This window comes from Pelmatolapia mariae, linkage group LG1 (genome assembly GCF_036321145.2).
Source record: "Pelmatolapia mariae isolate MD_Pm_ZW linkage group LG1, Pm_UMD_F_2, whole genome shotgun sequence".
Classification (NCBI taxonomy): Eukaryota; Metazoa; Chordata; class Actinopteri; order Cichliformes; family Cichlidae; genus Pelmatolapia; species Pelmatolapia mariae.
This window is the reverse complement of record NC_086227.1, coordinates 19,375,090-19,387,193: the sequence shown is the minus strand read 5'-3', so window position 1 is coordinate 19,387,193 and position 12,104 is coordinate 19,375,090. Positions and strand designations below refer to the sequence as shown.

The window sequence follows — 12,104 nt, the reverse complement described above, 5'->3', positions numbered from 1 at the left end:
TCAATCACCCTAACCTGCTGCACATCCTTTCCAGCTCAACCTTGCTCCTTCAAAAATATTATTTATTTTAATATATCACTGAGGAATTATTGATCACCATTTCCATTTCAATTCCCATCAATATCATACATCTGAGGCACTGCACTTTCTCCACAAGAATGATTAAAAACTATTTTTAATGTATATACTTTATTATACTCCCTTATGAGATTCAGTTAAAATTAAGGCTATTAATTAATTATTTTTTCTTCGATTAAAATAATATGTAGTGTATCCAAATGTATCCAAAAGAGATTAAGAATAGGTTTTGACTCTTTATGTAAGAATTATGTAAAATGTACTTTTAACACATTTATTTTACAATGCTCGACTTAAAAATGTGTGGAACTTTGCTTCAGCTAGCTTGTAGCGTCTCATGTTTACAATTGAAATAAATAAAGGCGTGATGAGATTAGTTATATCGGGGTCGTTGTGCTGAAAGTGCTCCGTGGACGTTAGATAAGGCCGGAGTGCCGCCCAGAAGGTGGGAGCTGTTTCTGAACGTGGCCAACGGGCTGCAGCACTGACTGTACAGCGAGCCTGTCAAACACAAGCAACACAGCCAACATGGCGGACTGGGGTGAGAAACTAAGTTGGGAAGGATGGCTATCTGTACAACATTTACTTGTCGCACTCGCTGTTTTAAGGGCATAATACACCTGTCATTGTTAACTCCGGGTGTCAGATGTGGACTGACCTAACGACTCTCATGTTGTTGTTTTTACAGACGCTGACAACTTCGAGCCGGAGGAACCGATTAAAAAGGCGGCAGCGCTGGACAAATGGGAAGGCGAGGACGAAGATGAAGATGTTAAGGTACAATATCGTGACGAACACTCGGTACAGTCTGAGGCGCTTTTTAAAATCGGCCACCGGTTGTTTGCGAGCTGTTAGCTGACCGAGGAAGCGATAGGATGTAATGCCACGCTTCGTCGTGGTTTCTCGTCGCCTGTCAGTCCGAACCTCCAAACCCCTGTTAGCTTTATGCTAACTCATGTGGCTCCAACAGGCAGCCTCTGGAAACTCTAGCTCAGCTAACGGTATGCTGGTATTCGAGTTTCAGTCATTCAAACGTATTGTTAACAAACTGAATAATGGCGTGCCAGTTCATACTTATGGGTTTGATCAAATTTTTGGACGTTAGTAGTGTTTTCTACTTCTCTTGGTCTCATGAATTTTGATAGCGGTGCTTGAAGCTAATCTCTCACCGGACGGGCCACTTGAGCTAGCTAGTCTGCTAGCTCTCGTGTATTGTTGCGTCTGTAAATGAGCTTTAATGTTGGGTAACCTCAGTATTGAGTGATTTGGTCATGTGTTCCTAATATACAGGTCCATCCCATTATTACACAGATTTAGTTACATTAAACGATTATTGGAGATTAGCATAATTATGTCTACTCTGGCAAACCCACAGCTTGAGTCACGTTGAGTATGAGGCGGCGTTAGCGTGCTAACCAACTTTAGCCCCATTCAGATGAAATCATCCACTGGGTTGATGACTCAACTCAGCCAAGAACTAGGCCTGGAACTTTCCGACTTTACAGCAGGCAGTAGGAAGCCGCTGTTCAGCTGATACCGTAATACAGGTGGCTGCTACGTGAAAGCTGGCACGGTCTCTGTCCAGAAGCCTCAGATAATTGATCCTGTGGAAAGTGCTGGCAGAGGCCTCTTCAGTTCTCCCGTTTTCTGTCGCATATGGCGTCCAGACTGAAGAGCCTGGTGGTTTTATGTCCTCTGTAGTACAAAATGGTCATTGTTTAGGAAGAAGGGTTAAGATTTTTGTGGAAATCAGACAATAGCACAAAGTTAATTTTTACTCAAGATAATTACATTTATTCCCAGGCGACTTTCATCCTGCTGCTGTTGTTGTTCATAACCTGCTGGAAATGCAACAGGCCGATTGTCAAATGTTTAAACTGTGAATTACTACACAATAAAGTATTGGATATTTCAGTTAGAAATTAGTGTCTTCTTGGATAGGATTACATTTATTTGTAGTGACACTTAAGGTGGATCTTAATATAAGACAGCAATCTACAGGATCACAACCCAAGTGATGTCTGAAGAGGCATCACCTATAAATTAATAAAAAAAAATCTTTTATTTTTTTTTTGCCTGTCCCGTTTGGTTCTTTTGCCATCGGAATTGTTGTCTAAAGGCAAAGAAAGATGCCCAACGGATTTACTTTACCAAATGGACCATCCCAGCCTTGCCATATTGGTCTATTTGATTCACCTTTGCTTTTATTGTTTAATTTATTTTCATTTGCTGAACACGGGACAGACTTGACTGGGGAAAAGGGAGAAAGAGGGAAAGAAAAAGAGCGGGGAAGAGGGATGGTGATAAGGGGCAAAAACCAACAAAACAAACAGACAAAAAATACATATATCAATCACCTGGATCACCTGTTGAGAAAGAGAAAACAAGCAAAGAAAAAGAGAGCAATATAATAAACAACATCATTGCGATGATCTATGTGAATATAACAGTAAATATTAAATATTATTGTGCAGCACGTAAGATCGACAGCGCACAGTGTGCTTTGAGGTAGCAGCCAGAAAGGATTAAATTAATAAATTAACACTGATGTCATAACTCGTAACTCATTGTCATGAATTACAGAATCTTAAGCTTTAATGTTGTTATATTTTTTGATTCTTAATCACTGTTTAATATATACAAGTTCTGCATTATCACACAGTATTAAGCACTCACTGTGTGCATGTGGTACTTTCAGTTTTTTAATGTAGACTGTACTATTTTTATTCTTTATCCTGGTACTGTAACACAGTAATTACCCTTGTTGGATCAGTAACATTGATCGATCCAGCTTATATACATCTGCACCAGTGTAATCAGGACTAGAATAATTTGAACTAGAGGTAGAACAAAAGTTATTCATCTTCAGAAAATGAAGTGGCAGCTGTTGCATATCGATAACTGATAATTTTGTGTTTTAAAAAGTTTTGGATTTTTTGTTATTTTAAAATAAAAATTCTGACTGCAGCCTTTGAACTAACTTACATTCTTAAAGTTGTCTAGCTCTGCAGGTGTTAAGATGTTGCTCAGAAAAAAAAGAAGACTTTTCAAGGCTTTAGCATGGCTCTGGGAAGCCACATTAATGTGTCGTTTTATTGTTTTTTTTGTTTGTTTGTTTGTTTTTGGTTATATAGCCAAAGATGTACAATATATTTACATCTTCTAGCATACATATTAATAAAAAGGCAACAATTACACACATTATGTTCTGTGTGTTCACAGGACAACTGGGACGATGATGAAGAAGATGAAGAGAAAAAAACAGATGTGAAGAAACCAGGTTTGTATTCCAGTACCGCTTGCCTTTCACTAATGGATTATACTTGATTACTGAATGATTTTATGTTTCTTATGTCATTATTTTAATTTGCAGAACCAAAGGTTTCTGAAAAGAAAAAGCTTAGTGAAAAGATAAAAGAGAAAGAAAACCGGATGATGAAGAAGAAACAACAGGAGGCAATGGAACAGCAAGAAGTAAGTCCCACTTTCTCATCTGTAAACCTTTTGACTCTATGCTCGTTTATCTCTAATAATATCTTAACTCTTACATTTTTATTTGCAGGAAGAGGAGCTCACTCCTGAAGAGCAGCTGGCAGAAAAACTAAGAGTGAAGAAATTACAGGAAGACGCAGACTTGGAGCTAGCAAAAGATGCTTTTGGTAAGACCGGATCAGGTGTAGAAACTTTTTATCAAGAACATGAGGTCTTCCACAAAATCAAGTTGTGTAACTGATGCAATACATTTAGTTTGCAATACATTAGTCGCTGTTGCTTGTAGTTAACATTTAACTAAGACTTAAAAGGCTTAAATACTTCTTTGGCTTTTACGTTTTACACAGATGTCCCAGTAATCCAGCTGTAGATGCCACATACTATACCTCACCTCCAAAGGAACAATGCACCATTCTATTATCTGTAAAATGTTTAGAGTAGACTCTAAAAGCTGAAGCTTTAAGTAAGATCTTTACACATGCTTTAGGAAAGCTGTGATTTGAGGAAAATATTTGTTTTTCGTGCTCCTGATGCTGTAGACTCTGTGTTTTTTAAACTGCAACATGTCTAACAAAAGTATATACTACAGATATGGGATTTTTGAGACCTGATATTGTTCATCTTGTTGTGATCAATGTATGTAATGGTGACCTTTTAAATATTTTTCAGGTGTTGGCAGCACTTCAAACAGTGTCACTGGAATTGATGCCATGTGTCCATCTTCCAAAGAAGACTTCACAGAGTTTGAAAAAATGCTAAAAGAAAAGATAACCCAGTTTGAAAAATCTGTGCATTATTCAAGTTTCTTGGAGTCATTGTTTCGGGAACTTTGTATTTCATGTAAGTCTTTTTTCCCTGCTTTTACTGAACATTTTTTTATTACACTTGTCTTAAATTTAAAATGCACTGAGCTTGTCCAATAACTACTAATTTTTCTTCCTCTTACAGTGGAAGTAGATGACTTGAAGAAAATCAGTAATTCCCTGTCAGTCCTACTTAGTGAAAAACAGAAACAAGAAAAAGTAAGTGACTGCATGCTTGCATTTATTAAGTTAAGTTTCTATTCAGCAGGGGGTGCTACTCACCCAATACTTACTCGATGTCCAATCATAAAAAAGTAAACTCTGGCAAACGTTTGTAGTTATATAGTCGTTTCCAAATATATATATGTATTTAGTTTAAGTCGCTTTTATTTGCCTTCTACAGCAAAACAAAGGAAAAAAGAAGAAGAAGGGGGTCTTAGCTGGAGGTGGTTTGAAAGCACAGCTCAAAGATGACCTTGACTATGCAGCGTTTGATGGAGGCTACGCCCAAGACTATGAGGACTTCATGTGACACTGGCTTCATCACTACTGCCCTTTCCCCTTCTCCCGACTGTCAGAAATGCAGCTGTACCTTCTCATGCTGTCCAGTGCCATCCTGGAAAATCTGAACTGTGTCTTGCCCCCTTCATTTTGCTTCAGTGACCAGAGGGACTATACCAGGGAGCATCCAGTCTCACCACTCACGGTTTTTTTTTCTTCTTCTTTTCTCCTTCCATGCAAATGGAATTGCCTTTTCTCTCTCATTCAGCCTCAACTCACAAACAAATCACGCGGAATCTGTTGCTCGACCCAGCTACAACGGAGAATACTACCATAACTGCTGTTATCTGAGTTTTGCAGGGCTTGTTTTTTGTTTTGTTTTTTTGTTTCTTTTTAAATTAAATGTTGCTCCTGTCAAAATGTCAGATACAGTATTGCAGTTATAAGTCTAGTGACATAGAAACACATGGTTCTATGCAAATCCTTTAAACAGAATGTCATGTATATATTATAGGTCTCACTTACCTGTGGATGATTTTCTTACAGGCAAGTGTATATAGTATCTATAACTTCAGTTGCCAAATGCAGACAATTATTCAGTCCATTATTCATCTTTATTTCTGGAAAGGTTGCATTGTGGGAGACTGACGCAACATGAACGTAGTAGTTGTAAGCTTGCAGAGAGCACACAACATTCACTGTAAGATAAAAGGGATAGAGAAGTATAATAAATGTGACTTTAAAACCTCACAGCCATTCTCTTGATATCTCTGGAATATCCTTGAAAATATGGAGCAAACAGTACTTAGTTTTTTTTTTTTTTGTTTTGTTTTTTGTGCATGACAGAAAATTACTAATTGATTTCTACTAATGCAAAAAAGTATGGATCAGGCAAGTGGATTAACTTGCTACAACTGGTCTCCTAATTGTTGCTTCTGCAGGCTTGTATCAAGTGTGATGAGGAGCGGGGGCTTATGGGCTTCACCCCACCATGTCTTCATATGGGCTACAGTTGGCTGAAAGGAGAGTTTTTCTCCTGTCTTTTTTTTTCTTTTTAAGCAGTTGACCAGTTTAAATGTTACATGGACAATTGGATACATACAATGTGGAAGATACAGCATCTGCAGTGTTTTATAAGCATCTAATTTAATAAATCACTGGTCAAAAATATATTGTTTTTGTCCTTGTTTATAGTACAGTTGGAAAGATGATAATACTTGTGTAATAAATACTCTATTTACATTTTCAAGTAAATATTTGCCACAGTAATGTAAAGTGAGAGGAAGAAACATTACATATTCCTTGAGATGAAGATGCAAGAAATTAGCATAACCGTTTAGTTACTCTTCAAGTGGGGGTGGGGGATATTTATGGATGTATAAACCAAAACATGTTAACACCATCTGGTTTCATTTTAGCAAGTCATCGTCTGGTCTTCATGATGTTCCTAGGTCTCCTCTTGTCTAGTTTCTGGCTTTTGTACGTTTTCCCTCGGGGTTTCTGGTGCTACGTCTACGACTACTGCGTAGTGCGTTTGCCCTCTGCCGGCGCCAGTTCTGCCTGCTTTCCCCTCTCACGATGCTTGTTCCTACTGTCTGACCTTGAGAGCGCTGCATTGTCTGAAAGACGTTCTGGCGTGTAACCTCACGGTCTCCGCAGGTAAACGTTAGCGCTATGCCCTCATTGGTTTTCATGACCCGAGATGTGCCGTCAGAAGTACCGTCAAAGCAGCGGCCAAGTGCAATCTCTTTGGCTGTGCGGGGATCCTGGTCTGTCACCGTATAAATTCCGTAGTTATGGCCCAGAGGGTCAAGAGGCGCCAGCATGGTGAACTCATTGGTGTCATTGTTGACAGCTAGGGGCAGGTGGTTGACTAAATACTCCTGAAGCATTGAGTTGACATGATCTCTCTTGCAACTTCCTTGTGGGATCACCTTCACCAGTGTACGATCTACACGTTCCTGATCGTACAGCATCCCACTGCACTTGAATTCCAGACACACTGCTGAAACAGATGTCTGGTCCATGTCACGAATGCTGCGAGTGTCTCGAAGGCCGTACAACTGGCCTACGGTCTTGGGATGGGTGCCGCCCATGTTGCGGGACCGCACATTGATCTCATGTGGGCTGTTGATTTTGACCTTGATGTAGCAGGCCCGGTATTCCATAGGCTTGGGCCACCAACTTAGGTAATCCTCCGTCCAGCTCATGGGGTCATCTTCATTAAAGGGCACTGTGTTGTAATCGTAGCGATCTCCTTCGACTCTTGAGAACCGGAAGTGTGCTGCACTAAATGGGGCCTCCTCACATTCTTTCAAGTTCTCAAATGGGTACACTGGTCCGTTACCTTCCTCGGCTGTGTTGGGGCTTGGTTTTGCTACATTGATGCTGAATGCTGTCTTCTTCACTCTGGGGTCCTCGTGGTCAGATCGCATGTAGTTTAGTTTACCAAGGTAAGGCTGAGGCACTCCAATGAGGTTGGGATTGAATTTGGGAGCAGACGGGACAGCCTCCAGTTCCTCTCCACCAAGGTTGGCCATGACATAGGCGGTATAGGCGTCAGCTTTTTGTTCATCGCAGAAAGCAGGAAGACAGGCTCCATTGGGACCAGTGACCACACTATCAAATCGGCCCCAGGCACGCGGATTGGTTGAGTAGCCAGCTTTGGGCTCCATATTTATGAGACTGATCACAACTCCTTCCACTTGCTCGCTGGGCATGAACCGTTCACTACGGAAAGCCCGCACTTTCACATAACACCTGCGGTTCTCTGGGACGTCCAAGTTAAACAGTCGTCTTTCTCTGATCTCCATGTTACCAATCAAAAATGTTCTCTCCTCCCTTTTGCCTCTTTTCTTCTTCTCCACCTGCAGACTCCCCTCCTCCTCCCACAGACCAGTTTCAGGGTTCAGTGACCACAGCTTCATGGTGTTGAGGTGCTCTGACATCTGAACCTGAGCAGAGTCCAGTGAAACCTTTACTTCACCTGCATTCAGTGGCTCATTGTTTTCTTCACCTCTAAAGTCAACTGAAAACATGCCATAGGTCCTCAGTGGCATGGTATCACCTTCATCTCCGATAAAATTTAGATCACTTTGAGCTGCGGCAGCTGTGGAGATGTCTCTGGGGTCGAGAAACGTTACACTAGCACTGACGTTACCCGTGAAGACTTCGCCATTTTCCTTGTAGAAGGAATAGGGAGGAATCTGGATTTGAACCATTGGCTCCTGGCTCTCTACCTCCCCAAGCTCAAGAGTATTGGTTTCTGTGGAGCTGATTGTCACAGGGGCTTTTTTTCTGAGAAGTTTGATCTCATGGTAAACAGCCCCACCTTTGGTGTTAAATGGAAGCACTTTTGTGGTGTTGACAAATTTCTGCATGTTGTCCATGAAGGTTAATACTAGCCTCTCTGTATCTTGAGGGACTTGGATAGAGAAGGTTCCTTTGTAGCCTGTACGACTAATTCTGACTCCATTCATAAAAATATGACCAAACCGCATTGGTTCTCCATTGTCTGCAGCAATGGCCCTACCATGCACAATGGCCTTAGTGTCTACACATTTCTGGCAGCCACACTTGGTCACCACCATGGTGGGCAGTTGGTAGCCCTGACATGTTAGCTGTCTTTCCTCCATTTTTGCCACACCGCAGCAATAAGCCACTTTGTCTTTGCATCTGATACCATTGTCGAGCTGTTCAGCACATCTACTTGGGGGACACTTGCCCACATCGTAGTAGAATGAGTTGGTACTGTTTTGGAAGCAGTCGTGTGGAAGGCGGATGAGGTGGGATTCAGGTTTAGGGCTGCATGAATGCTCATCTCTGCCTGTGTTTAGATGAAGAAATTAAAATGATTTAGTTTGCGTATACTAAAATTCTCACTTCTGTGTATTCAGCACGTGTTTTCACTTAATTAATACTGCACCTAAGATTCTGAGAGTAGCTGTTTTTGTCTTAATGGCTCCAGTTGGACCACTTGCTCTGCAGTAGTATTCTCCAGACTGTTCTGGATGCAGATCTCTTATGACCAAGGTGCTTTCTGACTCCTTCTCCATGAGAGTGTTATTGTGAAACCTGTTGGTTGACAAAACAAATGAAATGATTCAATAGGAGTTCAACATGTCTACTGTCTAAAATTCCAATATAATAAGTCCTACCATTGGTATGTATCCGGCTGTGGCGTTCCTGCAACTTTGCAGCAGAAAGCAGCACTTTGTCCTGCCCTCCTGACCTTGCTTTCAGGATTGCTCAACACATGAAGTTTCTCTAAAAAACAGAAATAAAATATTACCTCTACATGCTAAACAGATTGTACTTTATTAAATATGCAGCGCAGAATTATTCTTTCATATTTGGATCCACAATTAATTCTATAGACATCTACCGGCTCTTTTTAGCTGGACACTGAGGACCGAGGTGCGCTCACTGCTCTTGGGCACAACAACATCAAGGGGGGCATGGCCCTTGAGCCTGACAGTCAGGGTTGTGTTGCCATCAGGGCAGATATTGGGTATGCGGAAATGTCCGTTGTGGTCTGTAAGGGTAAGGAATTTGCCAGAGCGAAGGATGGCGGCCCCTTTGGCGGCAAGACCACCAGCGCTGCGTACAGAACCTAACATTGTGTGTTCTTCACACATGCATTCACAGTCAGAGTTTGCTTGCCCCATCACACACTGCAGCGAACAAGCTAAGGAGTAAAATAAAAACAAACATAAAAGTTTATTAGTTACAAATTTCTAATTGCATATATGTGCTATGTTATTATCTGTGTAGCCTAATTAAGCCTTTTTTCACCTGTCTTTGGGCACTCAGGTCCATTACATGCTTTCCCATCTAATTTTGGCCCACTGCACGACAGCGAGTCAGATTGACAGTTTCGATAGCGAATTTGCACCCCCACTTGGCCACAGAGGGCAGGACATGGGCTCCAGTCTGACCATGGCCCCCAGGTTCCCTGAATGTTAATACTGTTATGTGCTGGGGGAAAAACAAACAAAATTTATAGAAGTACTCTGAAAAGTAATTTTACTTAGCTTGTGAAAAAAATATATTTTAATAAACAAAAAAAAAAAAGATCTTTTTTACTGCACAGAGGCAAACAGAAAAAAAAATGTTCATGGCCAAACCTTTTGGACATAGGAAACGGACTGCATAGTTGGAGCAGTTGCGCTGGGGACCTTGCTCTTCATTCAGGCACCAGAAACCCACAGTCGGGTCTGCATGGACCATCTCCCCAGTTTCACGCGCTGGGATCCATTCAGTGGTTCTGGCTTCGATTGCCTTTGGAGTTTCGCATACACGGGTACGGTAATAGAAACGAATGGCATCCAGCTGTTCATAATCTCCACGGCCTCCAGGATGATCAACATTGAACCATGTCGACCACTCATAGTTATCTATGTGCAAAGAGAGTGCGGAAATAAATATGGTCCTAATAGCACCTCATAGTTACAGCATTCAACATATCTCATAAAACTTCAGACGATAACTTAAGCAGAAAGAACACTTTATTTCATCCAGAAAATTTATTGGATTTTTAAGAAACAAAAGTTACCTTCTGTTTGGTAGACAGCAGAACTAGACTCTTTGCCACTTTGTCTCCATGATCCTGCAAAGGACATATCACAAATATTTGATTAGCTCATGTCACGTTTGTCATGTAATGGCGATGTAACGTTCCATATTGACAGAAGATGGCGCTAAACATATTTTAAAAACTTGAGCTTTTATGCATTAAATCTAGCTTTACAGACATAGTTACATCTATGTCAGTTTTTGAGAGAAGGGCTCAGTAGTGTCAATTTGCCTTTATACATGTAATGTTTCATTTCCACTTAAATGGAAAACTTAAGTTTAAGTTAAAACTTAATTATTAACTTAATTAAAATTTATTAGAAAAATTAAAAACTTTATTAAACAGCCCATAAGAATGGGAAAGAAAGATTATTTAAGTGAGTTTGAGTGTGAATGTTGGTTCCAGAGCAAGAGACCATGCAGTGATTTTTACTGCGGAATCAGTTTTGTGTTTAGTACGTTGCCTGTTGAAAGACTAAACATCACAGACATTTGAGCAGTGGTTTTTGGCCAGAGATTTCTCCACATTCTGTCAATGTTCTTACAGACTCCAGATGAAACACCCAAATTCTTTGTAATTTTATTTTGAGAAACGTTATTCTGAACTGTTTCCCATGCAGTCTTTCACAGAGTTGTCAAGCCTTCCGGCCCCCCATCTTTACTTGTGAAAGACTCTGCCTCTAGTTTTTTTTTTTTTTTAGTACCCAATCACTGACCAGTTGCAGTTTAAACTACACACCACATGTTTTTAGCATTACTGAACTTGGCAGTCATGTCCTTTTTTCAAACATTTCGCTTTCATCAATGTTTCTTTGTTTTTTTCCCGCACAAAACTTTGAAAAATGTTTACGATTTGATACATTGTCATCAATCATTCTAATCAAATGATTTGCAAATCACTGCACTCTATACTCTTTACACGGCATTACAATGCGCGAATGCGTGTCCGCTGTGATGCTTTGTAACTTTTCTTTAATCATCTTTTTGCTCAAATGATGACAAAAGGAGCTTTTTGTGAGAGACCCACCTTGAGCTGTAACAACAGTGGCTGCAGTGATTCCCAAGAAAATGAACAGACACCTCAGCGACATTTTCACACTCTTCTGCCACGTCCGACACTTGAACTTTCACCCCTGGTATGTGTGCTTCTCACAAGGAACTTCAGTGGAGATGTCCAGCAGCTGAAACTGCTGGTAGTTGATACAGGCAGGCAGATACAGTTTTGACAAGTGTTTCATGTTAGCAGTGTTTGATAAAACCATCTAAATTTTAAAATATGTATTGACACTCAAACTGACTTATTGCATTAGCTACCAAAAGTAATAAAATAATAGTTCATGTTTAGATTGAAAATTTGTCCTTAAGTATATTCACCATTGTACATTTGATCTTTTTAGCTTTTAGGATGAAAAAAAAACCCACGGCTGGACAGAGCCCCCCTCCCCCCTCAGATTACACATCTGTGTTAGTAATCAGTATTTGTCAGGGGAACACTCAAACATTTGTGCATCCACTGTCGAAACACTGGTCTCACCGTCCAAATCTCCACACAGAAGGTTCAGATTAGCACACTTTAAAAATCGTACACTGCAGACTAATTTGTCACCTTTGCTTGTAAGATGAAAGAACAGAGAAAGTGTTAATGAAACAACACGT

The 12,104-nt window shown here is 40.5% G+C and overlaps 2 protein-coding genes across 2 annotated transcripts; one reads left to right on the top strand and one right to left on the bottom strand.

The window, feature by feature from the left end:
• Nucleotides 1–510: 510 nt before the first annotated feature.
• eif3jb (eukaryotic translation initiation factor 3, subunit Jb) lies at nt 511–6,044 on the top strand. Its single transcript, XM_063474754.1, has 8 exons — nt 511–619; nt 767–855; nt 3,301–3,358; nt 3,452–3,552; nt 3,641–3,737; nt 4,240–4,410; nt 4,519–4,592; nt 4,777–6,044. The coding sequence occupies exons 1-8, from the start codon at nt 607–609 to the stop codon at nt 4,903–4,905; spliced, it is 732 nt and encodes a 243-aa protein (XP_063330824.1). The 5' UTR covers nt 511–606; the 3' UTR covers nt 4,906–6,044.
• A 99-nt stretch (nt 6,045–6,143) lies between these two features.
• cilp (cartilage intermediate layer protein, nucleotide pyrophosphohydrolase) lies at nt 6,144–11,539 on the bottom strand. The gene is made up of 8 exons (XM_063474740.1): nt 11,476–11,539; nt 10,429–10,482; nt 10,001–10,270; nt 9,669–9,851; nt 9,259–9,561; nt 9,032–9,140; nt 8,800–8,948; nt 6,144–8,700 (listed from the first exon to the last, which is right to left on the bottom strand). Exons 1-8 carry the CDS (start codon nt 11,537–11,539, stop codon nt 6,338–6,340), a joined length of 3,495 nt encoding a protein of 1,164 aa, XP_063330810.1. The 3' UTR covers nt 6,144–6,337.
• Nucleotides 11,540–12,104: the final 565 nt, after the last annotated feature.

Coding starts and splice junctions, on each gene's coding strand:
- cilp (XM_063474740.1), bottom strand. CDS start 11,539: ATGTCGCTGAGGTGTCTGTTCATTTTCTTGGGAATCACTGCAGCCACT. Junction 10,271..10,428: donor TGCTGTCTACCAAACAGAAG/GTAACTTTTGTT, acceptor CTTTGCACATAG/ATAACTATGAGTGGTCGACA. Junction 8,949..9,031: donor CAGCCGGATACATACCAATG/GTAGGACTTATT, acceptor GTCAACCAACAG/GTTTCACAATAACACTCTCA.
- eif3jb (XM_063474754.1), top strand. Junction 856..3,300: donor ACGAAGATGAAGATGTTAAG/GTACAATATCGT, acceptor GTGTGTTCACAG/GACAACTGGGACGATGATGA. Junction 3,359..3,451: donor AACAGATGTGAAGAAACCAG/GTTTGTATTCCA, acceptor TTTAATTTGCAG/AACCAAAGGTTTCTGAAAAG.